At 41.7% G+C, this 27,527-nt stretch overlaps 1 protein-coding gene across 2 annotated transcripts; it reads right to left on the bottom strand.

Moving 5' to 3' along the window:
- Positions 1–103: 103 nt before the first annotated feature.
- On the bottom strand, positions 104–27,425 carry Nusap1 (nucleolar and spindle associated protein 1). Of its 2 annotated transcripts, none has more exons than XM_028767033.1 (11): positions 27,133–27,425; positions 22,640–22,708; positions 20,591–20,737; positions 18,433–18,589; positions 15,473–15,571; positions 13,301–13,410; positions 9,758–9,876; positions 8,562–8,719; positions 5,334–5,450; positions 2,414–2,522; positions 104–952 (listed from the first exon to the last, which is right to left on the bottom strand). In XM_028767033.1, the coding sequence occupies exons 1-11, from the start codon at positions 27,223–27,225 to the stop codon at positions 856–858; spliced, it is 1,275 nt and encodes a 424-aa protein (XP_028622866.1). In that variant the 5' UTR covers positions 27,226–27,425; the 3' UTR covers positions 104–855. The 2 variants fall into 2 exon arrangements, with proteins under 2 accessions (XP_028622866.1, XP_028622867.1); XM_028767034.1 differs by having other exon boundaries at positions 9,758–9,873.
- Positions 27,426–27,527: the final 102 nt, after the last annotated feature.

The following is a 27,527-nucleotide window of genomic DNA, read 5'->3' as shown; positions in this document are numbered from 1 at the left end:
AGACCCTGCCTCAATAGTTGTGGGAGCGAAGTGGGTGGAGGAGGTGGTACTGACTTCTGACGGCTATCTAAATTCTGGGCAACTTATGTTTAAAAACAATGAAGCTATCACAGTGAAAACAACTTTATTTATGAACATTGTAAGCATCACACAACTTGGAATCTCTACACGGCAGAGCAAAGGTCAAAGGTTATGCTTAGCAGCTTCTCTCCCTCTCTCTTTACTACTTGTAAGACTGAAGTCTGCCAAAGATGGTAATTCTTACAGCAGCAATTCTCAGCTTTGTTTTTGGTGGGACAAGGTGATAGATGAGTGTTGTAAAAGCCTTGTGGCTTTTATTTAACAAGTAGAGAGAGTGGAGATTTTCTAGTTAGGATTATAATGAGTGACAGTTATAAGCTAAAACTTTTTACCTTGATAAATAAGATCTCAATAAGACTAGTAGATTTTCCAGGCTACTGAACAAAAACGTGGCCTTTCCAGCCTCCCTTTTCCTATGAACTTTATCTTATTCTCTCGTGCTAAGATCTGGCTACAGCTTACTGCTAAGGGAAACTCTTGTGCAGAAAAAAATACAGGTTCTCTCCACTGGAACTAGCAGGACCTTGACATGAAAAGCCTCTCTTATTAATCATGAGGACAGGTCTTTTAAAAGACGGAGTTGTACAGGATATTAGGTGAAAACCACTTTAGTTATGAAATTTAAGGTGATAATATATTCTCAGATATAGCACAGAAGAAGAGACACTACACAAATTATGACCAAAAGTTATGATAGAAAGGAGCTTTTGACTGAAGTAGAGAAAGAATATAAACACATACAAAAGGAAAACAGGAGTAAGGGAACAGGCAGAGTCACCGGGCTTGAGTCACACCCAGGTTTCTTCGAGCTTCCAAAAGCTTTTCCTTCCTCTCCTTTCGTTCTTGCTCATGTCTCTTCCGTTGTTCTTCCCTAGGAGGGACAGACATGTGCCATGTTAGGCTCAACCTAGATGCTCTGACAGACACTGTAAACAATGTACTGCTGACCTAACATCTAGTTAAATGGCATCTACGGGGCACTGGACTCTTAAGGGCTCCAATTTGTCAGCATTGTCTGCAAAGGCTACAGTTAGTTAACTAAGCATTCTAAAGTCACACATGGAACAAGAAACCAGGGGACACCTGGGTGACTGAATTCAGTCCTGGTACTTTAAAAAAATTAGTTTTGAATGAGAAGTCTCACTCTTAGAAGTCAAATATATAGCCAAGCTACAGTACTAGTGTCCAGTGACTAGAGACAAGAAAAAAAAAAGTTTGGGTTCATGTGATCTCATAGGTAGGTAGAGAAAGGTCTTGGTGGAAATGAATATAGGGAAGAGGCAGATGATAGGTAACCTTATCAGAGAAGTCCCAGGCCATAAACCTAGACTCCTTTAAGGTCTGTGCTTGGCTTGGGTCTGTGTGGGGCTTCACTCCTTACAATGCCTAGTTTGCTTAGGAGTGAAGTATTTATACCTGGCCATCCATGAGCACTGGTTGTCGGCAGGGATATTTACAAGTACTGTTGGGAAGGCAGGTCCCAAAAGAACAGGCTCTCACTTACCGAGGAAGGCCTGGGTAAGCAGGATTTGGGGTGCAGTGTAAACCCACTTTACTTTGCAATCTATTTTGCTAGAGCTGAAAATACTTAACAAGATTTATGTTTTTAGATAGACTATCATGGCTGGGGAGTGGTGCACACCTTAAATCCCACCACTCAGGAGGTGGAGGCAAGAGGATCTCTGGAGGCCAGACTGCTTTACAGAGTTCCAGACAGCCAGGGATACAAATCCTTCTCAAAAAACAAAAAACACACAAAAAAGCTATCCTGTATCCCAGGCCCCCAGCACTTTGAAAGAAAGGTCTCAAAGTGATTGACTCCAAAGGGGGCTGATTGACTATGGCTGCAGTAAGGTTTGTGCAAGCCTGGTCCCCACTCTAACAGTATTGAGAGATGGTTAACTCTTTAGGAGGTAGGGCCAGAGGAAAATAAAATTAGGTTGTGAGTACCACCCTTGGAAGGGATTAATGCCAAGCCCCAGGAATGAATTAGCTATTCCAGGAGGAGGCTGTTAGGAGGACAGCACAACACTGTCTACCATTGCCTTACCTTCACACACACTCCCTCACTCTCAAGGGCACCCATGTTATGCTCCATCTTGTGACAGAGCAGAAGACTCTACCAGCACCTGGGGCTTCCAGAACTGTCAGTCAAAACAAACTCCATCCTCTGTAGAACGTCAAGTCTCAAGCATTTAGTTATCACAACACAAAATCAAAATGGAATGGAGCATTCTGCTTCTAACACCACTTTCAAATCCCGTCCCTCACGTGCTTTGGTATTCTCTTTTGAAATTAGAAAGCCTGTGCTGTGAGGTAGCTATGTGCTCACCTGGTCTGGAGATGAGGTTGTTTGTAAGTTTTCCTGTGGAAGGTAACTCTGCTTACACATTCGTTCAGAGAATTGTTCTCTTTAGCTTGCCCCCAAGGTTTCAGCTTTCCTAGGTTAGAAAAAGGGGTGTTAGCATTCTTTCATCACAGCTCCATTGTCTCCATCTTTTAGCCTGCCTGCCCATCAACATTTTTACTGTTCAAGAGATATTTAGATAGGTATTTTCTGCAGTGAATTTTGATTTCACATTTAAATGTAAACCATATTTTCCTCTAAAAATGTGCTTTAATAATAATTTTAAAACCCCTGTATTATTCCTGTGTTTATATAAGTGTGAGTATAGCAGGTGTGAACCCTGTATTATTCCTGTGTTTATATAAGTGTGAGTATAGCAGGTTTGAACCCTGTATTATTCCTGTGTTATATAAGTGTGAGTATAGCAGGTGTGAACCCTGTATTATTCCTGTGTTATATAAGTGTGAGTATAGCAGGTGTGAAGAGCTCATTCTGTCCTCCTCCTCCAAGGGTTCTGGGAACAGCACGCAGATTGTCAGGTCTGTGCTGCCACGACACCCACTCAGCCCCTCACTGGCCTGTCATACATGGCTTGTTAGTACAGACACTTTTGTTTACATTTGCTTGTGCACGTGCCATGGCATGTGTGACGTCCACAGATGACTGGCTGCAGCTGATTCTCCTTCCACCATGTGGGTCCCAGGAATTGCAAACTCAGGCAGTCAGACTTGGTACTAAGTGGCTGTACCTGCTGCCTTACTGCTTACTGGTGTGTATCATCTTTTGATTTTATTTTTTAACTCTGAGGAAGTCACAGGAAAAATCCCCAATACAGGATTAGAGAGATGCTAAGAGTGTTTACTGCTCTCACAGAAGACCCAAGTACAGTTCTCAGCCCATATCAGGTGGCGTCATATCACCCGTCCCTCTAGGTCCAGGAGACTGGATGTCCGGCTTCCCTGGGCGAGTGTACTCAAACATGTACATAAACAGACAGTATACAGACTTTTAAAAAATTCTAATAAAAAATTTTGATAATCCTAAACTAATTATACAACAGTTCAAATAGAGCAATTACAACCAAATAATTTATTTTAAAATTAGATAAGTATTATGTTAAATATCAAAATAGCATTCTTTTTAAAGAAACAGTTAATATTTTTAATATTTTAAAGGTTTCCTTTTCTTTTGGTTTGTTTTTTGAGGCAGGGTTTCTCTATATAGCCCTGGCTGCCCTAGAACTTGATCTATAGACCAGGCTGGCCTCAAATTTATAGAGGTACTCCTGCCTCTGCCTCCCAAGTGCTGGGATTAAAGGCGTGTGCTACCACTGCCCAGCCTTAAAGAAGGTTCTAGTCATTTGTATATGTGTGTGTCTGTCTGCATGTAGCCACCTACATAGGTGCTATTGAAGGCCAGTGTTGTGAGATCCCGACACACTGGAGTTATGGATAGCTGTGAGCTACCAGATTTGGGTGCTGGGAATAGAACTTGGGTTCTTTGGAAGAGTAATTCTTAACCATTGAGCCACCTCTCCAGCTCCAAGGGTTTTTGTTGTTTTAATTTGTGTGTACTGCTGAGTCTTATGTGTACCGTGTGCATGCAGGTGCCCACAGAAGCCAAAGTCGGAGGTGTAGTCCACTCTGAACTACCTGGTGTGGGTGCTTTTTCCCTGCGAGAGTACTAAGTGCTAACATCCTCAAGACGTTTTCAGTGAGATGGTTAGAATTAGGTAAAAGATCTACTGTAAAAGATGATGGGTACCATAGTGTATTTTATAGCTGGGCATGGCAGCTCACACTACTAATTCCACATCTTGCGAAGCTAAGGAAAAGAGTTCAAGAGCACACTGGGATAAAGAGGGAGTTTCAGATTAGCCTGGGCTATACAGTGAGACGCAGTCTCAAAAAACACTGTTCTCAGCCAATGCAATGTGATGGGCCAGCCTCATGCACCTGCTGCAGTGTCTCCTGCCATGCTGGACTGTATGTATCTACCTATAACTACTGTGATACAACGATGGGCCAGCCTCATGCTCTAGCCACCAAAATGAACTATACTCATCGATAAATGTGAGGCACAATAAACCCTGACTCTTAATACAAACCAACACAACGAAGATCAAACAACAAAAACCCCATACACAAAATAAAGTGAATGTGACATATAAGACTGCTAAGAGCAGAACTAAAATGTTCTAAAAGAATAAACAAGTAAAATGAAGAGCCCATCACTCTGAAGTTCAAAGTCATTCTTGGCTTCAAGCAAATCCGAGGACAACTAGAATGCTTGAAGCCTGCCTCAAAACAAAGAAAGGAGCAGAAACTCACAGATATTTATAGACTCTGTTCTTAACAGCCAACCATGAAAAGTTCACACAGGCTACCTTTAAGCTGACATTGATCTGCTGACAACTTGTATTTTTGGTTAACAGATCTGTAAGCAGATCAATTGTTTTTTGCTTAATGGAAATCTTTTTTTTTTTTTGGTTTTTCGAGACAGGGTTTCTCTGTGTAGCCCGGGCTGTCCTGGAACTCACTCTGTAGACCAGGCTGGCCTCAAACTCAGAAATCCGCCTGTCTCTGCCTCCCAAGTGCTGGGATTAAAGGCGTGCGCCACCACTGCCCGGCCATGGAAATCTTTTAAGTTAGGGATTCATGTGGAAGCAGGAGCAGAAATTTATATGGTGGGACTTCCTCCAAGTCACAGAATGTTTTTTCCTCTTGTTTTATAGTGTTTGGATATAAAATTCAGAGCCTCATCCTGCCAGGAAGCACTTCACTACTATATACACCATAATAGCATACATACATGTACACGTGCACACAGACAGCATACACCTCAGCTTTAGTGCAGGACTGTTTAGTCTTTTAGCAGCCCTGCCCTTCCAGACTATCCCACATACCTTTGTGTGGCTTGTAGTTGAGGGGACGAGACAAGCTTGCTTTGAGATCAAATACCGGTTTCTTACTAGAACTTGGAGTCTGTGTTGCTTCAGTCATCAACTTGAATGGGGTAATAACTGGAAAAAAAAAAAGCCCAAATAAACCAAACATTAAAGAACTTAATTATTAAAACAAAAAGATATGGAGCTTAAAAATACACTTTTTAGATTTGTTTTACATGTATGAGCGTTTTGCATGCATGTGCGCTGTGTAACACATGCATGCCAGTTCCCAGGATTACGAGGGCTATTGGATCTACTTCCCTACCACATACATAGCCATCACGGGGACGATAGGCCACAACAATAACTGCAGCACTTGAAATGAAGGCAGGAAGACCAGGAGTTCAAACCAGCCTCAGCTACACAAGATCTGGTCTCAAAAAGCAAATAAAAAAATGAAAAGAGGGCTAGAGAGGTTTGGAGCCTGCACTGTCCTTCCAGAGAACCTGAGTTTAGTTCTCAGCACTCACGTCATGTGGTTCACAACTTCCTGTTAACTCCAGCTCCAAAGGAGCTGACAACTTTTGGCCTCTATAGGTACCTGTACTCATGTGCTCATACCTACTCACAGATAAATACACATAATTATATCATGTGGGCATGGTGGTACATGCCTTTAATCAGAGTACTCAGGAGACAGAGGCTGGTGGATCTCTCTGAGTTCTAGTCCAGCCTGGTCTACAACTCGAATCCAGGACAGCTGGGGCCCTCTCTGTTATGCATCAAAACCCTGTCTCAAAAAACCACAGACACACAGGGGACTGGTGAGATGCCTCAATGGTTAAGAGCATTGGCTGTTCTTCCAGAAGTCCTGAGTTCAATTCCCAGCACCAACATAGTGGGTCACAACCATCTATAATGGGATCTGATGCCCTCTTCTGGTGTGTGGATGTATATGCAGCAGAGTACTCAAACATGTAAAATAAAAATTCACAAAAATAGAAAGCTTTTTTAAAAAAATTAATTAAGCCAGCATATTTATAATTTATAATCCCAACACTCAGAAAGCAGAGGCAGGAAGACCTGTGAGGTAGAGACCAGCGTGGACTACACATGTCAATTCCAGGAGAAACTGGAACAGTGTGAAACCCGTCTCAAATAACCAATTATATATGGGTGAAAAGATTTGTAGCTCTATTTATTAGTAAAAGCTATTTACTATTTAGTAATGTAAATGTTTATATTATAGAGCTAAAACGAGGATGGTATAATTTATCAAGCCTTATTGCTATAACTGAGCACCAAGTATCTACCACAGTTATACTTCTTTCGCTTCAGAGGAAGCTACTCAGTCATGATTAATGTTAACACTTGTGAAGGAAGAGCTAAAAATCAAGAGTCACCTAGTTAACCAATTACATAAGAGAGTTTAAGTTATCTATTGTGGTAATGTCTCAACAGCAGGAGGTGTCAGAGCGAGGGTGGTGAGTGCCAGAGGTGGGGGTACACCCTCAAATACACTAAGCTTGATCCTGTGTCTGAAAGAAATTCTTGCACTTCCACAGCATATGATGTGTTCTGGAGGTACCTATATGTCTTTAGGGGACAAACTTGAACTATATCCATACCATTGAAACATTGTTAAAATAACTGAATGGGAGTTAATGAAGTCACAGGAAAAGAAAAAAATTAAAATTAAAATCTGGTAATGGGGTGGGGGATCAAAGTAACATTTTGTATTTTAATGAGACCCTGAGTTACTTAGCGGAAGCCACTAAGAAGGAGGTAACTGTTTGAGTCTGGGCCTTATGTCTTTATCTCTGAGCACTTTTGAACCCTCTTGTTATTGTGAGATAGATGCTTTCAGGCTCCAGCCCTTTGTAAAATGACATAGACTCTAACCATCTTTTTCCATCATTTTTTTTTAATCACCCCTGCCCAGGTCATTTCTTCATGTTTAGAAGGCTAGGTGGAATGTTTGCTGGCTGATGCTGGTAAGATAGGGCCAGATGAGAGGTCATCCAGGGGAATTCTGTAAACTTACTCTTTTCATCTCTGCACTGTGTGTGTATATGAGAGAGACACACAGAGAGGAACAGAGAAAGCAGAAACACATTCTGAGGTCAGGTATCATCCACTTTCTCTTTGAGAAACAGTCTCTCAAACTGTAGAGTCTGTCTCTACAGTTTCAGCAACTGCTGAGTCCGAAGGAGTGAATTCTGTCTGTGTCCCCCCATCACTGGGATTATAATAAACATGTTACTGCATCCAGATTTCTTTTAGACGAGGGCTCTAGAATGTGAACTCAGGTCCCTTGCTTCAAAGACAAGTGCTTTTACTCACTAAGCCTGAATTTAATTTTCTTTCTTACTATCCAGTTAAGCTGGTAATCCCTATAGAAACCCTCTGTCTCCACACCAGCACACACATGTGACCAAATCTGTGGCCTTGCACATAATATTAAGCCTCTACTATTGAGGTGTACATTTTCATTTGAACCTCGCCATCACTATTACATCTGGGCAGGGTTGAAATGAGCCTCAGTGGTTAAGCAAGTACTTAGCATGTGTAAGTCCCCAGGCTCAATCCCCAGTGACGCACAAAGAAGAAAAACAAAACCCATGAGTAGGACTTGGAGGTGGCGTCTCAGTGGGCAGAGGTGAGAGCATCCTCACGCCATACTCCAGCTGACCCGTTCCTCGACCCGCCCAAAGTCTGTCTAGGCTTTGGAATGCTGTTCCTGTCAAGGCATAGAAGACACAGAGGTTGATTTCCAAGATCATTTTCTTAATCTCTGAGTCCTAGAAGAGCTAAAAGTAATTCAGGAAGGGTCACTGTCTTAGAACTCCTTCTCAATAGAACGGACCCTGCAGCAGGTGTGTGTGTGTGTGTGTGTGTGTTTAGCTCATGTTTCTGGCATTTCCTTCACTGGGGTAAAAGAAACATATCCTATTATTTTTTTGTACTTGACTTTATACATATGTAGACACTTTCGAGAAGGAGGTATGTCTAGTTTAGGAAGTTACAGTTTGTTATTTATTTATTTATTATTATATGTAAGTCCACTGTCGCTGTCTTCAGACACCCCACAAGAGGGCATCAGATCTCATTACAGATGGTTGTGAGCCACCATGTGGTTGCTGGGATTTGAACTCAGGACCTCCAGAAGAGCAGTCAGTGCTTTTAACTGCTGAGCCATCTCTCCAGCCCAGGAAGTTACAGATTTAAGGAAGAACTTTCTTTTACCTGCAGTAGACTTCCTCTCAGTGGCCTTTAACTTGGGTGTCCTGAACTCAGCCTGGCCTTTCGAAGCCCTCCCCGGTGTGGCCACATGTGGAGACTTTCTGGCTGGTGTCTTGGTCAGTGAGCTCTTATGTTCATTATCTTTAGTAGCAGCTGAAAACCTAAATGTAATAACAGAGGGAAGGAGGTGAGTACTTGTACCGAGGGGAACTAAGGTCAAGCTTGTGAGTGAGATACATCACTGGACCATCACCAGCTGGTTTGGTGGCAGCATCTGCCTAGAAGGATGTCATTTGGTGGAGTGGTATAAATGAGCACTCTCTACTCATGCCAAAGCCAAATGTCAGACATGTATTTTAGTGATGTGCTGGCTGGTTTTATATCAACTTGATACAAGCTAGATTTATCTGAAAGAAAGGAATCCCAGTTGAGACAATGTTTCCGTAAGATCCAGCTATAGGGTATTTTCTTAATCAGTGACTGATGGGGAGGGCCCAGCCACTTGTGGGTGGGGACACCCCCTGGGCTGGTGGTCCTGGGTTTATAAGAAAGCAGCCTGAGCAAGCCAGTAAGCAGCATCTCCTCTGTGGTATCATCTCCTGCCTCCAGGTTTCTGCCCTGCTTGAGTTCCTGTCATGACTTCCTTCAAGGATGAAGAGGGATATAGAAGTATAAGCCAAATAAACCCTTTCCTCCTCAAATTGCTTTTGGTCATGGTGTTGCATCACTGAAATAAATAGTACTTCCCCCTAGGACTGGGGCGACATGTGAATTCCTTGGGCTGGTGAGCCAGCTAGACTAGCCTACTTGGTAAGTTCCAGGTTGGTGGGAGACTCTGTCTCCAAAAAAAATGTAGGTGGAGTGTGATGACAACTGAAGGTCATCCTCTATCCAACACACCTACAGACACACACAGACACACACAGACACACACACAGACACACACACAGATACAGAGACACACACACACAGACACACACACAAATACAGAGACACACACACACAGACACACACACAGATACAGAGACACACACATACACAGACACAAATACACACACAGGATATACATCAAGCATATCTGAACACTAGGAGTATAGCTCAGTGGTAGAGCCCTTGTCTAACACACATGGCCCTAGACTTACCCGATGTGCACATATGTATACACACCCACGTAACTCTTTAAGAGAAAGTCTTCTTACCTGACATTCATTTTAGTTGTTGAGTAGCCTTGTGAGCACTGCCGCCTGGCAGGGGTACAAGGTACAGAGAGTCTTCCTTTTGGTGGAACTGGGGTCACTGTCCCTTTTTTGTCAAGCTGCTTTTGAAAAGAAGAAAAACCACCATTTTAAAATCTTGGTCTCAAAAATAAATAAATAAAATAAAATAAAATAAAATCTTGGTTTCAGGCCGCAGGCTAGCTCTAGCTCAGTGAGTAAAGGCAGAAGCCTGGAGACCTATGTTTCTTCCCCACAGCCACACAGGAGAAGAGAGAGCCAACCCTCACAAACTGTTCTCTGACCGACAAGCACACACACAACTTGCTCTCAAGCCAGGTGGAGCGGTATATCCCTGTAATTCCACTTGAAAAGTGGAGTGAAGGCAACCAGGAGTCCAAGGCCAGCCTTACCAAGAGACATCTCAAGGCTACCTTAAACTACATACAACACTGTTCTCAAAAACAAAAACAAAACCACACTGTTCTCAAGATAATCACCAACAACAATTAAAAAAGAAAAAAAAAAAAAGAAAAGGAAGAGCAGAAAAGCAAATGGTCTTTTTTTTTTCTTTAATTTTTAGATTTCTTTATTTGATGTATAGATTTCTTTATTTGATGTATTTGTGTATAGGTATTTTGCCTGCATGTATGTCATGCACCATGTGCCTGCTTGGTGCCCAGGGAGGGCAGAAGACAGTGTCAGATCCCCTGGAAGTGGAGTTATAGACCATTGTGAGTGTCCATATAGGTGCTAGGAATTGAACCCAGGTCCTCTGGAAGAGCAGCCTTAAGATGCTCTTAACCAGTGAGCTATCTCTGCAGTTTCAAGATCATTCACTCTGACCTACTGGGCCGTCATCCCAGCTCTACTCGGTCCCCTTTTATTTTTCTAATTCATTATTTTATTTCATTTTACTTTAGTTTAGTTTTAGTTTTAGAGACAGAGTTTCTCTGTATGGCCCTGGCTACCCTACTCTGTAGACTATGCTGGCAGAACTCACAGAGATCCGCCTGCCTCTGCCTCCTGAGTGCTGGGATTAAAGGCATACACCACCACCACCTGGTTTCAGTCCTCTTTGAAATTAATTTAATACTTAAAAAAATGTATAGTGCTGTAATTAGCTTACATCTGTTTTTAAAAATAGCAAGATATACAGTATGAGTCCTCACATGACTGTTTCTCACCTGTCAGGTACCTTAAACTCCAGGGAGCAGTAACCCTGACTTCATAAGATGTTATCAATTCATAACTTTTTATAACTCAGTAATCGGCCCCATCACATTTTCTCACTGAGACCAATAAAGCCTGGACTGAAGACTTCTGAGGAAACTGTTTAGTAACCCTTTAAGATAGCCATTATAATTCCCTCAATTGGAGAAAAAAGCTAGAGCCAGAAATTGTTTCATTCTCACTGCAAGTAAGGTAAAATGAATGTGGCACACATAACACATGCCGCATGGATGGGGTTATCTATCTACTTATCTATCTATATGTGTGTATATACAAATATTTTATTTTCATTTATTTTTTTAATTAAAAATTTTTGTGTGCCAGGATGTGGTGGCACATACCTTTAATCCCAGCAGGTTATTTCTGTGAGTTTGATGCCAGCCTGGTATACAGAACTAGTTCCAGGACAGTCAAGGCTACACAAAGAAACTCTGTCTTAAAAAAAAACAAAACAATAGGGCTGGAGAGATAGCTCAGAGATATCAGATAGTTAAGAAATATCTCAGATAGTTAAGAGTACTGACTGCTCTTCCAGAGGCCCTGAGTTCAATTCCCAGCAACCACATGGTAGCTCACAACCACCTGTAATGGGATCAGATGCCCTCTTCTGGTGTCTGGAAACAGCTACAGTATTCTTTCTATCTTTCTATCTTTCTATCTATCTATCTATCTATCTATCTATCTATCTATCTATCTACCCAAAACCAATAAATTATGAAAGCACTCACACACCCAATAAAAAGGTCTTGAGATCTTGAGAGGACTGAGCCAGAGCCAAGCTGACTCCATAGCAGGCTGCAAACTGGAAGTGTGGGAGACTAGGCCTAAGTTTCTGTTTCCCAAAAATGAGAACCCAGATCCAGGACCCTGTGGTCGGCCAACCACAGCCACAGGCAGCCAACTGAGGACCCCTTGTAAAAATAGGTAGCTAGAATGAGTAAGCAACCCCCTGGGAATTCTCCAGAGCCTAACCAATTGTAGAATTAGTCAGACCCCTAGAGATAGAGCTAACCAATCAAGGTAAAAGGACATATACCCCTCCCTGGAATTCCCCTAACGTGACAATGAACTGACTGTGGTCTGTGAGTCCACCAGAGGTCTCTATTCACAAATGGGGAGAGACCTGCATGCAGGAAATTTCGCTGAATAAATGCTTTTTGCTTTTGCATGCTATTTGAGTCTGGGGTGTCATTCTCTGGTGATTCTTGGGCCCTATCAGTCTCACTCTATAGCACTGGCTAACCTGAAACTCCCCATGTAGTTCATGCTAACCTCAAACTCATGTGCCTGCCTCTGCTCCCTAAGTACTGGGTTAAAGGTAAGTGCCACAACATGGCAGGATACAGTTTTTAGAGGGTTTTAAAAATTCTGAGGGAAGGAAAAAGCAATTTTAAGACAGATGTGTCAAAACCCAAATAAGTCCATTTACCTATATAGTCATTTGATGATAGTGATATTCTCCATATTGTTAAATTATTTAAAAGTGGAAACTTTGGTAGGTGTGGCAGTTCATGCCTAAAATATGAGTACTTGGGATGCTGAGAGTCACTGATGATTCAAGGACAGCCTGGACCACAAAACAAAAAGGAACAGCAAACAAGGCAAGTAGTTCAGTCTAAGAAAATGAATTTTAAGAATTAACAAGAAACTAGGAGTAGTGGCAAATGTCTTTAATCCAAGTATTCTGCAGAGGCAGGAGGATCTCTGTGAGTTCCAGGACTGTCAGACCTACATAGTAAGACCTTGTCTTGGAAAAAAAAACCCAAAAAACCAAAAAAACAAAAAAAAAAAAAACCAAAAATCAAAAAATGCCAGGTGGTCAGGGGCAGAACAGGAGGGGGATGAAGCTGGACTGTAAAAATGGATTAAAGAACTAAAAAAAAAAAAATGCCAGGTGGTAGCTGGAGCCTTTAATCTCAGCACTCAGAAGGCAGAGATGAGTTAATCTCTGTAAGTTTGAGGGCAGCCTAGTGCACAGAATGAGTTTCAGGACAGCCAGGACTAGACGAGAAAACCTGTCTCTAAAAACAAAAACAAAACAAAACAAATTAACAAGATGAAGCTAGAGAGACGGCTCAGTAGTTAAGAGCACTAAATATTTTTTCAGAGGACCTGGGTTCAATTCCCAGGACGCATATGGTAGCTCACAACCACCTGTAACTCCTATTCCAGTGGACTCAACCCATTTCTCATCTCCATGGGCACCAGGCAGGTACATGGTACATATAGGCAAAACACTCAAACACACAAAACAAAATGAATAAATAATAAAAATCATGCATCTCATCTTCATACCTTTAGTTCATTAAGTGAATTGTGTTCTTTAAAGTGTTTCTTTTTTCTTACAATATATTCATCAATGGATTCCATTTTCTTAAAACGAGCCTCATGAAGCTTCTTAAAGTCTAGAACATTCCAAATTATGAAAAGTAATAAGATAAAAATCCATTTTAACCTTCCCTATGTTTTTATCAACATTTATTCTCTTTATTCTTCTAACATTCAACTTTAATATCATCTTGGCTAAAACATTAATTCCAGAACACTAAGCTTTCAGAAATTCACGGCAAAGCATGTTCACGTTAGAGATCATCAAGCATTCACTGTCGCCAGTGACCAATTCCCTGACATCTTGGTTTGGAGAACAAGAGATTTGCCTTCTTCCACCCCAGTTAATCATTACAAAATTGGCTGTGTGTGTGTGTGTGTGTGTGTGTGTGTGTGTATGTGCGCGAGCGCGCGCGCGCGCGTGCATGTGTGTTTGTGATGACTGAAGTCCAGGACTTCCTAAGCTCATGTTCTACCATTTGAGATACAACTCTAACATGTGAAAATCGACACTTTAAATGCCAAGAAAGCACTGAGTGAAGGACTTCCATGAGGGCTCAGGCAGTAAATGTTAGGCTAGCATGGTTTCTGTCTCATTTTGTTTTAATCCCTTTAAGAATTGAAAGCCATGGGCTGGAGACATGCCTCAGTGGTTAAGAGCACTGACTGCTCTCCCAGAGGTCCTGAGTTCAATTCCCAGCAACCACATGGTGGCTCACAACCATCTGTAATGAGATCCTATGCCCCCTTCTGGTGTGTCTGAAGACAGCGAAGTGTACTCACATATATAAAAAATAAAAAATAGGGCTGGTGAAATAGTTCAGAGGTTAAGAGCACTGACTACTCTTCCAGGGGTCATGAGTTCAAATCCCAGCAACCACATGGTGGCTCACAACCATCCGTAATGAGATCTGATGCCCTCTAAGGGGGTGTCTGAAGACAGCTACAGTATGCTTACATATAATAAATAAATAAAAACTTTAAAAAAAATAATTCTTTTTTTTGGTTTTTCGAGACAGGGTTTCTCTGTGTAGCCCTGGCTGTCCTGGAACTCACTCTGTAGACCAGGCTGGCCTCGAACTCAGAAATCCGTCTGCCTCTGCCTCCCAAGTGCTGGGATTAAAGGTGTGCACCACCACTGCCTGGCAAAATAATTCTTTAAAAAAAAAGAAAAAGAAAGAAAAAGAAAAAAAGAACTGAAGGCCATGCTGAATGTGGTGGCACATGCCTATAAACACAATGCATAGTAGGAAGAGACAGAAATATTAAAAATTCAAAGCTAGCCATGGATACACAGTGAGTCTGGAGCTTCCTGTCTCAAAAAAAACCAAAAAAACAAAAACTTTAGCTCAAAAGATTTAGAACTAATCAAGGTGGGCAGGGAGTAGTCTGTCAGACTCTACCTTGAGCTATTCCATTATTTCATTTCTTTTTTTTATTTTTTACAGTTATTGTTTTATACGTATGAATGTTTTGTCTGCACATATGTTCGTATACTATGTGCATACCTGGTACTCAAGGAGGTCAGAAAAAAAGAGTTAGATGCCCTGAAACTGGAGTTACAAATGGTTGTGAGAGGGACACTCTGTAGATGCTGAGAATTAACTCGGGTCTTCTGCAAGAGCAACAAATGCTCTTAATCTCTGAACCATCTCTCCATCCCCAATTACTGAACTTCTAATATATGATGAACACTATTCTATTATAAATATATAATAATCTATGAGTCATGCAACATAAGCCAGATGAGAAAATTGTTCTTGTCTTTTTCATGTATTTAAACCTTGTAACCAAGACTCTGGCTCCCAAGTGCTGAGAACAGCATGTACCTAGTATTTCAGATATTATTTCATCAGATATTTATTGAAGCCTTTCTGTGTGCTATTTGATGTGCTAGCAGCAGTGGAAAAAGTATTCTCAAGTTATATGCCAACCCACTGAAGCCTGAAGTACAGCCATTACCCCATTGAGAAAGTCAGTCTGAGGATCAGGTATGCACAGTTCTGACGCTAGGAACCTGGACTGGTGGAACATGAGCTCTGGTCCCCACATCTGAGAGTTTAGCTGCTGCTAACCACTGCCTATTAACCAAGAGTCTAAAGGAGGGCAGCAGCTGGTTTGGTTTGTGTTCAAACTTACTTGGTGTCGTGGCTGAAGTCCTTTTATTGTTCCCAAGTTTAGAAAACCCATCCGTGCATAGAGATCTTTTTTCTAAAGGCCTTTTTGAGTCTTTACAGTCTAAATAGGCAAATATAAAATAAGTAAAAAACATTTTTCTATTAAAATGCTGACTTGAATAACCAAAGATATAAAAAACTTGTAAGAAACATCTGTCTGGGGCTGCAGATGTAGCTCAGTATTTGAGTACCTGCCTAGCAAGTACAAGGTCCTGGGTTCCATCTTTAGCAGTATCAAAACTAGACAAAGAAACAAAAAAGGGTAAATTATTTTATCTGCTTCTTCTTGTTACCTATTATTTATTTGGTATCACAGAAATGAAGTGAGTTTAAATAGCCTTTTTAGTAACTGCAGGAATTATTTAACCAGAACACGTCAAGTGACCTGCTTCTTTGAGACAGGGTGTCTTTACGTAGCCTTAGCTCTGAAACTGACTATGAAGACCAGGCTGGCCTTGAACATACAGATCTGTCTTTCTCTGCCTCCTGAATGATGGGATTCAAGTGTTGAGCACTACACCAGACAGAGAAATCATAGTTTCTTTTTTTTTTTTTTTTTTTTTTTTTTTTTTTTTTTTTTCGAGACAGGGTTTCTCTGTGTGTAGTCCTGGCTGTCCTGGAACTCACTCTGTAGACCAGGCTGGCCTCGAACTCAGAAATCCGCCTGCCTCTGCCTCCCAAGTGCTGGGATTAAAGGTGTGCGCCACCACCACCCGGCGAAATCATAGTTTCTTAATGTCAGATGAAAGATGGATTCTGGATTTATGTTCTTTGTACATTGTGTGAGAAAGCTCTTATTTAAGGAGCATACTCTGAAACCAGCATATGTCTGTAATTCCAGCACTTGGGGCAGGGAATGTTCAAGGACATCCTTGGCTACATAACGAGTTCCAGGCCAATGTAGGTTAGAAGAAGTCATGTTTTTTAAAAAAGGAATCAAAACAATAAAATAATACACCCATCCCTCAATCAAGAAATCCCACGCAGTACATATGAGGCACATATCTACAACTTCTCTCAAAGTTCAGGGAAAAAGTATGTATGTGCGTGTGTGTGAGGAGGAGTGGGAGGGGGGAGAGAAAGGGAAGGGAAGAGAGGAGAGAGAAGAGAGGGAAGGAAGGAAAACTAAGAAAGTTGTTGTAAAATGTTAACAGTCGGGAAATCTGAGTCACATTCTGCACCACATTCTGCTGGTCCCTGTAATAGGCCATCATCTCCCTAAATCCTTCCTGTCCATCCTCTAGCAAGTGTCAGAGCCAGGCAGAGATGTCCCATGGCAACTGGCAGGCTTCCTAAGGAATAAAACAGAGAGCACAAAGTGCTGTCAGGAAGGGCCAACTCAATTTTCTGATCTTCTAAAACTTAACTGAAAAGGTTGGAGAGATGCCTCAGCGGTTAAGCACTTGTTGCTATTGGAGGCTTAGGTTCATGCTCCCAGCACCCATATGGTGGCTCACAACCATCTATAACTCCAGTTGTAGGGGATCTGATGCCCTCTTCAACTCCACAGACACCAGGTATGTACCTGGTAAACATATATGCTTGCAAGCAAAATATTCATACACATAAATATAAAAAAAAATCTATTAAATAATTAAAAGCAAAGAAACAAAAAATAAATTATTAGTTGGGAAAGTTTCAGGAAAATGTGGCTTATTTTGTTTTGTTTTGAGACAGTCTCTTGCTATGTAGACCAGTTGGTCTGGAACTTATTCTATAGATCAGAGTAGCTTTGAACTCTGCAGATCCACCTTTTCAGTCTCCCAAATGTTGGAATTAAGGAAAGGAATGTGGAAGACTGAAAAAGACACATATTCACTATGTGAAAGTGGGTGTCACCCCTCCCTATAAGCAGCCTAGTTGAAGAAGCAGGTAAGTGTTTATATCAGTCAAGTTCTGCAGAAAGGCTATTGAGAATAAAATGGGTTCCCTTGTCACCAAGAGAATGGCATTCCCAAACTCTCCAAAAACCTCTTATTCTGGTCTGGATAAAAGTCATGGCTCAGGATGCAGCTCAGTCACTGAGCACTTGCCTGGCAGCTCAAGCTCCTGGGTTTGATCCCAGTATCAGATAACAAATGTTAAATAAAACTCAGTGGTCTTTGGCCTTTATTTCTAGGTTTTGCTTTAATTGTAAAACATGTGAAAGTTACAAGTGTGGCTACAGTGAACTGTGGTCCTATAAAGACTGAGTTAGTTCCCAACTCTAGCATCTGTGATGTCAATTTTCTTAGGAACAGGGTCTCGAGACATTTAGTCAAACAGAAGTTGTTTGGGTAGGTAGTATTCCAATAGGACCAGTGTCCTTAGAAGAGGGTCAGACATCCAACCCCAGAACTCTAAAGGCTGATACGGTAGGAAGACTGCTGGAAATTTGAGGCCTGCTTGAGTTATAGTTTGAGAATCTATCACAGGCCAAAGGAACAAGGTAAACGTCATGTGATACCAGAGGCAGAGAGCAGGGTATGGCACCAGGCCAAGGAACAACAGACATGCACAGCCACTACAAAGAACAAGAAGCAAAGAAGGTTTTCCAGTGTCTTGGAAAACACCGCTTATCAACGCTTTGACTTAAAGCCTTGCAGCTCACAGATGTATATCACATCAATTTCCTTTTTTTTTTTTTTTTTGGGGGGGGGGCTTGTTTTTGTTTTCTGTTCTTGTTGTTATTTTGTTGGGGCTTTTTTGAGACAGAGTCTTCTGTCTATTCTATTGCCCTTGCTGTCCTAGAACCCACCATGTAGACCACACTGGCCTTGAGCTCATAGAGATCCACCTTCTCTGCCTCCCAAATGTTGGGAGTAAAGGCATGCAGTCAGGCATGGCTCAATTTCTGTATTTTAATCTGCCTGGTTTGGAGTCCTAGGAAACTGATATACATGGTCCCCCTAGCAATTTTAGTTTGATGATATTAACACATACCATTTATTTCTCCTTCTCCTGAGGAAGCTGCCTTCCCATCTCCTGGCCTCTGCTCTGTCAGAGAAGGAACTTCTGTTGTAGTGCTGAAGTCTTGGTTGTCCTGACTGTCCTGATTTTGGAAGTTAGTACCATCACTTCCTCTCATCTCCAAATGATCCTGCAACAGATTTTGAAAGGAAAAAAACTGCTACCTTCTTAAAAGAGAGTATGAAAAAGGGGTGTGTGTGTTGTTGGAGAGTCGGTCAGAGGAACAACATGGGAATAAGACTTCTGAGCATCTGTTTGACCCAGTGCTCCAAATTATAATTTCAAAAGCGAGTACTAGAGGTCACTAGAAAGAATGGAAAGAGCCAGGCAGTGGTGACGCACGCCTTTAATCCCAGCACTTGGGAGGCAGAGGCAGGCGGATTTCTGAGTTTGAGGCCAGCCTGGTCTACAGAGTGAGTTCCAGGACAGCCAGGGCTACACAGAGAAACCCTGTCTCGAAAAACAAAACAAACAAACAAACAAAAAAGTAAAAAAAAAAAAGAAAGAAAGAATGGAAAGATTTGTTCCCTCATGGATAATAAACACAGCTTCTTGATGTCTGCAGTCATGCAACACTACACACGGTGACCAGAAAGAGCCTGGAAATAGTAAAAGGTCTCTGAACAGGAACTATCCCAAATAAATCCAAGATCAAATCTGAACTGAACCTCCTGATTCCTGGGGACCCACATGGTGGAAGAAGAAAACCGAGTTCATCAAGTTGTCTTCTGGTTTGCACATGCAAGCCCTGGCATGTACCCCCAGCCTCCACCACATCCCTTCCCAACAAACTACATGTCTCTAACTGTAATTAAAGGCTAGAGAGATGGCATAGTGGTTATGCAGAAGACTTGGGTTTGAGTACCAGTACCACATAGTGGGTCACCATCTGTAACTCCAATTCCAGGGGATCAAATGCCCTCTCTACCCTCCCAGGGCACATGGTACAAGACATACATGAAGGCCAAATACATGTAAAATGAAAAATTAAATTAAAAAAAATTAAGGCTGAACATAATGGCATACACATTTAATCTCAGGAATAGGGAGGCAGAAACAGGTGGATTTTTGTGAGTTAGTTCAAGGCCAACCTGTTCTACAAAGTGAGTTCCAGAACAGCCAGGTCTAGTTACATAGTGAAACTCTGCCCCACTTAAAAAAAAAAGTAAAAAAAAAATACAAAGCAAGAAATCAGGACAGGCATGTTGCCTCATACCTATAATCCTAGCACTTGGACTGAAGCAGGAGAATTACCATGAGTTTAAGACCAGCTTGGGTTATAGAGTTAGACTTTCATCCAAAAAACTACCAGCAATAATAAGAGATCTGGCATGGTGCCACATGACTTTAAGCTGTCTACATATTGAGTACCAGCCTAGCCAAAGCTATATAATGAGACCCTCTCTTGAAGGGGAAAGGAGAGAGAAAGGGAGATGGAAAGGGAGAAAAGCAGGGAGAGGGAGAGAAGAGAGATATTATGTGGTAAAAAATTGTATTTGATTTCTGCTGCTGTTTCGCTATGTAGCACCATCTTTAAACTCACATTCTTGTGCCTCTGCTTCCCCCATATTATAGCTGTTACCTTTATACCTGGAAACAGAAGTTTCATTTGAATAAGATATGAGAGTAAAATCAGTGTAACCAAAGCAAGTGAGTAAGTCCCTACTTATTCATTGTTTGTGTTTGTGTTTGTTTTTGTTTTTCAAAACAGGGTTTCTCTGTGTAGCCCTGGCTGTCCCGGAACTCACTCTGTAGACCAGGTTGGCCTCAAACTCAGAAATCTGCCTGCCTCTGCCTCCCAGCTGCTGGGATTAAAGGCGTGTGCCACCACCGCCCGGCTACAGCAAACACTCTTAACCCCAGAGCCATCCCTCATCTTTCTCCAGCCCCTTACATGGGCATCTAATTCATACTTAATACTAGTAATTTCTTCCTGAGTGCTAGGGTCAGGCGTACAGTGGGGAGCACAGCGGACACAGGTTTCTATTTCTGAGGAGCCTGCAGCACACAGTATGTTTCTAGCCATCTGGCATCATGAGGGAAGGTAAATGGAAGCTCACTAAAAGTGTGCCAGTTATGGTAGACTGTGGTAGTTCTGGTGGCTTCTCTCAGTTTGCACAGTTCCATTCACCTGGGAGGTAGGAATTCCATGGATGGTCTTGTGCTTCCTTCTCCTTGTTTTGTTGACATGACCACCTGATTCCATCTCAGCTTGCTCCTCACTGCTAACTTGTACCTCAGTCTCTTCACAGGAGAATGCAGAAGACTGATTTTCATCCTGGGAAAAGAGGAGACAGTATGTGTCAGCGCCTGCATGCATGCACACTGAAGATCGCCTCCTAAGCCAAAGTAACTTGTCACAGATAACTAGCACTTGCATTTTCATAAACCTAAGTAAAAAGTTACAGTATGAATACAGGATGTTCAGAAAGGAGAATATCCAAACAGACCCACTTATGTGTTATGCTATGGCTTACAGGTCAGAGTAAGGTTCTTTTCATTACTGAATACCTAATATTAGCTATGTTTCTTATATTTGTGGTAGAAAGGAAAATAAACTTGGTTTTTCTCCTAGACCACAAAGGATCTGGATGGATTACCACTGTTTTTCAGTACTAAGGATCAAATGTAGGTGCGCCCACATGCTTGTAAGTGCCTAGGGGTGAAGATCATCCAGCCCCCTTTTCCACTTTGTATGTTGAGACAGAGTCTCAGTTACCCAGGCAGACTTTGACTTTTAATCCCCCTGTCTCAGCCTCCTGAGTTACAGGTATGGTCCCATCACGTAAGGTTGGGTTGTTTTTGTTTTTCTTTTTAAATAAACATTATATATATGACTTAAAATATTAAATGCAAGCTGTGGAAAGTGTGTATTTCAGTGGTAAAACACTCACTGATCATGTCCAAGGCCCAGAGTTTGACCCTGTAGATGGGGCAAGTGTTATGCTCAAAAGCAACTGTGAAAACCATTGGTTATCTTACCTTTGCTGTTGTCTTGAGACAACAGAGGGTATTAATTAGAAAGCAAGTGGCCCAGGTATGGTGGTTAGACCCTTAAATCCCAGCACTAGAAGGCAGAGGCAGGTAGATCTGTTTCAGACCACATTGTGCTACACAGAGAGTTCCAAGCCAGCTAGAGTCACACACATACACCAGTGGGGGAAATCAGCAGATGAATACGAAGAATAGCAAAAATTTCAAAATTGGGCATCTCTCTACTACTTAGCAAGTTTGAGGACAATTTGAGCTACAAGAGACCTTGTCTTAAAATGAAAGCAAAATTTTCAAAGATGGAGTTAGAGACATAGCTCAGAGTTAAGTGATTTGTTACTCCTTCCGAGGAATGAAGTTTAGCTCCCAGGACCCATGTCAGGCAACTCACAACTTCCTATAACTCTAGTTTCTGGCTTCCAAAGGCATTTACAAGCACATTCTCGCTTTCCTGTCTGTCTGTCTCTCTTACACACACACACACACACACACACACACACACACACAAAGTTTATAAAGAAACAAAATGGGGCTGGAGAGATGGTTCAGTGGTTAAGGGCATTTGTTGCTCTTTCAGAGATCCTAGTCCCATGTAATTAACTAAACCTAAAAACAACAACAAAAGGAAAATGAGATCAGATCTGCTACTTAACCTGGGTATTTGTGATTTTTAAGTCTAGTTTTTATCCAACTCGTCTCCTGCTGCCTCTTCTGTGTCACAAGCTATATTTATCTTTTGCTTTCCTTGTTTTTTGGCTTTTTACTTCCTTTTTAAGACAGGGTTTTCATTAGTTTAGGCTGCTATTGAACTCAAGAACTTGCTGCTCAGTCACTGGAATCCTGTCATGTAAGCTTGTGTCGTGACACTTAGGTACTTCTGCATTTGTTTAAAGACATCCATCTTATTCAGTAGGTAACATGGCATTTTCATCCTTTATAGCAAACAATGAGACAATTCATTCCCTGGTCACATTACTAATGATAATAACATCATATAATAATAACCATCATATCTTTTTGTCTTTTTCAGATAGGGTCAGGGTCTGGCTCCCACTCCCAGTGTTGGGTTTCTAAGCATGAGGCTCTACGCCATCTCTTATACCTGAAGTTATCAGTAATAGGTATTAATTGTTTACTAACCAAACACTACAGTTTGACTAGCTAACAAGTGATAAAGGACATTACTCACCTGAATTTTATTTTCTTTCCTTGTTTCTGGATTCAGGTGTGCTTTCAAGGCTCTTAACAACTTGTCTGCCTGTAGAAAGAACAGCTAGCTCATCATTACGGTCAAAGTCAAATAAGTAAGAAAGCTATGCCAAACACCTCTTTTCTTCTGATTATTGAATGCACTCTGGTCAGCCTGGCAGACTAGAATGGTAGCTTGGGTAGAAATGAATTTCATACCCCAGTGGCAAAGTCAGTAAAGAAAAAGACATAGTACAATACAGTGAGGTAGGTATGTGAGAGAGCTCTGGCTGAGGTGGGCTCCACAGGACAGACGTCAGCAGGTGATGGGATGTCCCAGCTTTAAGACAGATGTCCTGGCTGGGGCTACTGAGATCTTGCAAATGGAGAAGAGGTTCAATCACACAGAACAAGATAGAGAAAACACAAGTGGAAGGAAATAGGACGAATGATGAACTGAGTTCAGCATAGCTAAAGCACAACTAATGGAGAGGAGGCTGAGAAAAGGCTGGGAAAGTAGTCAAAAGCACGACTTCCCTAGCTGACCTGCCTCATAAGGCTTCTTGAGTATAAACTTCATCCTTGCAGCAGAGAGCAGTCTCTGGAGAGTTGGCATCAGGGCAGTGGCTAAGACCAACTGGATGCTTAGGAAAGCAGAACTGTGGCCTGAAATGTAAAGACTGGTGCAAACCTTCTCAGTGAGTCAATCAGCAGGAATATCTAGTTGACTAGAGAAATGTTTTGGGCCCAGTTTCTCTTGTGGGCATGCAATGAGGGTCTTATATGTCCCTGGGAAAGAGAGAACTCCTGGCTCAATTTCTATCCTAGGAAAGCTTCCCTCATTCTTTCCGGGAAGAGAAATACTATTCTGACTGGCTTTCCTTTTTTAAAAGAGCAAATGTAGTCAGGCTTAGCAATCCCCTTAGATTTCCAGGCCAGAATGATATCCTATTGTAAAACAATCAAAAATCAAGTTAGATTCTTTTTTCCCCGTTACACACAGCTACACATTTGAGGGCCAAGACTCTTTGAAAAATGATAATTTTATTTATTTATTTTTAATTTTAGGGGCTTAGAGAGATAGCTCAGGAGTTAAGAGCACTAGCTGCTCTTCCAGAAGACCCGAGTTCAATTCCTAGCAACCACATGGCAGCTCACAATCTGATGCCTTCTTTTGGTCTGCAGGCATACACATAGACAAAGCACCTTTATATACATTGAAAAATAAATACAAAATAATTTTTAGCTGGGATAATGATGCATGACTTTAATCCCAGTACTCAGGATAACAGTAAGTTGATCTCTGTTGAGATCTACTGAGACCCTGTCACAAAATGAAATAACAAAATTAACTTTAAACTAATACAGTAACTTCTTTTTAAAGATTTATTTATTTTATGTATGTGAGTACACTCTCTTCAGACACACCAGAAGAGGGCATCATAGGTTTTTGTGTAACTCTGGCTTTTTTGGAACTAGCTCTGCCTTTGCCTACCTCTGCCTCCAGAGTGCTGGGATTAAAGAGATTAATATACATATTAATTCTGGGATTAAGCTACCAGTGACTTAAAAAAAAATTTTTTTTTTGAGACAGTTTGTCTGTATAACAGCACTGGCTACCCTGAACTCACTCTGTAGACCCAGTTGGCCTCAAACTCACAGCTCAAACTCACAGAGAGCTGCTTGCCTCTGCCTCCTAAGTGCTGAGATTAAAGGCATGTGCCACCACTACCTGGTTTAAAAAATGTTTTAATTAAAATATATTTACATAATGCCCTCCCCACCCCATCTCTTTCCTCCAACTTCTCTCCATGTACCCATGTACCTGGCCTTGCTCTTTCTCAAATTCATGGCCTTAAAAAAAATGTTATACATACATGCAACTCTGAGTCTATAAATACAACCTGCTTGCCCCTGCACAAGCTGGAAAAGCCCATCTGTCGTACTTCGCACAAACTCATCTGCAGAGAAGACTTCGGGCTAACACATCATCACTCCTAGTCTCTGGCAACCACCCCAGTGCCCACACAGGGGCTCAGTTTTTGACCATGCATGGACACAATCCCAGCTCCTAGCTGACTCCTCCACTGTGAGATGGGTGAACACACCTGAGATCTGCCTCCTAATGCACCTGCCTTTGTCTACTTTTAATCTGGTCTAATCTGGCCTATATCTGCATAACCAAGGGAGAATTAAAGCCTAGTATTGCTCATGCCATTATTGCTCAGTTTCTTGTATGTATATGATTCCACACACTTCAGATAGGCTCGGTCTCTGAGCTTGCCTCTTTCCTTCTCACACAATTTATCAAATGGCAAAGCATGAAATTTGCTCTGTACTTTTGAGTACAGGAGTTTTGTTGGGGGTGTGGGCCCAAGCCACATGCTTCAACTGTACTAGACTTCTCTGCATGAAGACAGCTATTAATAAATAGTAGTAAATACTACAATGAACCTAAATTTTCCTCTCAAATAGGTAACCAGGTCTTTTTTATTAAGACAGTGTTTCACTATGTAAAGTTGACTGGCCTATAACTCAGCCTGTGGGCCAGGCTGGCCTCAAACTCAGAGAGCTACCTAATCTAGGGCTTAGTTAAGGGTTGACAACCTGAACCATATGCCCAGTCTTGTTTGTTTGACATAGGGCCTTCAATTCATGATCCTCCTATCTCTGCCTCCCCAGTGCTGGGATTATAGGTCAGGCATACCAAAATTATAAACAATTTCTTTTCTTTCTCTTTTTTGTGTTTGTTTGTTTCAAAACCATATCTCACATTGTGACTCTGGTGTTTCTGGAACTCACTATGTAGACCAGATTGGCTTCAAAATTATGATTTGAGATTCACCTGTCTCTGCCTTCTCTCCCTAGTGCTGGGATTAAAGGCCTGTGCCACCATGCTCAGATAGATGCAAATTCTTATTTGTATGTGAGTCTGTGTGTGTGCACGTGTGTGTGCCACAGTGCAGGTGTGGAGTTCAGTGGACAATTTTGTACAGTTAATTCTCTTCTTCCACTAAGTGGGGTCAAAATGCCAGGCTTGTATATCAAACACCTATCCAATGAGTCATCTCACTCCCTGACTAGGATATGGTTTCTTAACATACTCTCCCCGAGGATGCAACAATGAGAAGTGAGGTTTCTGAGGTAGAAACAAATGAAGACATTTAGCAGGTCAAATAAAATGGGATGAAGTTCAAGTTGAATTAACAAGTGTAATTCATTAGCATTAATTTATCGACTGAATAACTGTTCTAGGAGCTAGAGAGACCGGTGAACAAAGCACACAAGCCTTCTGTTGGAAGCTCTCAGTGGACTAATCGGAAAAAGAGTTTATAAAACAAGTAAGCTAGAAATAAAGAACACATCAGAGGCTATGAAGCAAAACCCAAATTAAGTAATTGAGGTAGGATAGGTGCTCGGTTAAGATGGTGATCAGCTGAGATGCAAATGAGATCAGAGGCAACGGTGCAGTCTGATAAACAAAAGGCCAGAGGTGGAGGTACAAGCCTATATACAGTCCCAGCATAAGTTTCAGCCTACTCTAAGCTATATACTGTTTTCCAGGATAGCAAGGGCAGTATAATGAGACTTTGTTTCATAAAAAGGAGGAGGAAGAGGAGGAAGATGGATAGAAGAAGAAGGAGGAGGAAGAAGAGGAGAAGACAAAGAAGAGGAGGAAGAAGAAGAGGAGAAGGAAGAGAAGGAGGAATCATCCATCCAGATAGCAAAAACCTGAAGGACTAAGCTTTATTCACTAAACTCAGAAACATTTCCAAGTACTCTTTACTGCCACTCAGCCAGATAAAAGGTGTATCTATGGCCTCATTATTCTGTTTAAAGCACTTAAAAACATTTGTGACAACTGATTAGACATTTAGTGCAAATATCTGGCATATACATGTGGGAAATCTCAGCTCCAATATAGCAAGCCCAACCTCACAATGAATCCCCACATTTTCTCTGAACACCTTGCAAACTCAGGATTCAAACACCTTATCAGTTTTGAAAAAGACCACCATCACAATAGTGGTTAATGTATAGACAATCATACTAGATCTCGGTGGACAGGCATCCCATTAAAGGCTCGTGAGAGTGAAGGTACTGCCACAGTTTACTGAACACTAAGTAGTAGTTTGGGAGTTTTTCAGAAGTAGTAGTTTCAAGTAGTTTTTCTTCAACTGCCTAATACCTGGCATAGAAATTACATTGACTATGTCCTATGGGCCTTCGTTTCTCATCTGGTACTAGGGAGTATCATTAGCATTTTTATTAAGAGGCCTTTATGAGTTCTTGGAAAAAGCCTCCAAATAAAGTAACAGCCAGGCCTTTCTTTCGTTTAACAAATTCCAGTCACTGAGAACAAAATCTACCTACTTGTCCAAAAACAGTGTCCCTCAGGGGTTCCCTCTCAGTTATTTCGCGCCCTGTCCCCCCAATCCCTGGTCTCTTCTACCCAGACCACCCAACTGCCCGCACCACCAGCTAGCACCGTACCCTCAGATTAGCCCGGAGGCCCAGCCTTTTGGCTAAATTTTGCAGGTCGCTGTACTTGAAGGAGTCCAGCTCCTCTGCAGAGGGGATGGTCATCGCGTTCTGCAATCACGGTAATACCCAGGAAAAACAGCCACACAACTCAAAACAGCACCGTTCAAAACTGGCGCCACCCGAGACGTTGACAAGCTGACTTTTATACTCAGTTTAAATGACGAATGCTGTACGTCCATTGGTTGAGCTGCTTCGAGGGTGGGGTTTCCAATGCAGCCAGTAGCGTGACTGGTTGAAGACAGCTATTCGGCAAACCTAACTAATCGCAGGCGCTGAGAGTATTGTGGGCGTGTCTTACAGGAATATTGTCCAATGAAGATGCAGGAAACCAGTTGGGCGGGACC

This window comes from Grammomys surdaster, unplaced genomic scaffold (genome assembly GCF_004785775.1).
Source record: "Grammomys surdaster isolate TR1022 unplaced genomic scaffold, NIH_TR_1.0 170, whole genome shotgun sequence".
NCBI lineage: Eukaryota > Metazoa > Chordata > Mammalia > Rodentia > Muridae > Grammomys > Grammomys surdaster.
The sequence above is the reverse complement of the archived record's forward strand: the minus strand, read 5'-3'. Positions and strand labels throughout refer to the sequence as shown.

What these genes read in the sequence shown, in the direction of transcription:
- Nusap1 (XM_028767033.1), bottom strand. Translation starts at nt 27,225, where the DNA reads ATGACCATCCCCTCTGCAGAGGAGCTGGACTCCTTCAAGTACAGCGAC. An exon ending in ACAACTAAAATGAATGTCAG is followed by an intron (nt 8,720 to 9,757) that starts GTAAGAAGACTT and finishes TATTACATTTAG; the next exon opens with GTTTTCAGCTGCTACTAAAG. An exon ending in CAACCTCATCTCCAGACCAG is followed by an intron (nt 953 to 2,413) that starts GTGAGCACATAG and finishes TGTCCCTCCTAG; the next exon opens with GGAAGAACAACGGAAGAGAC.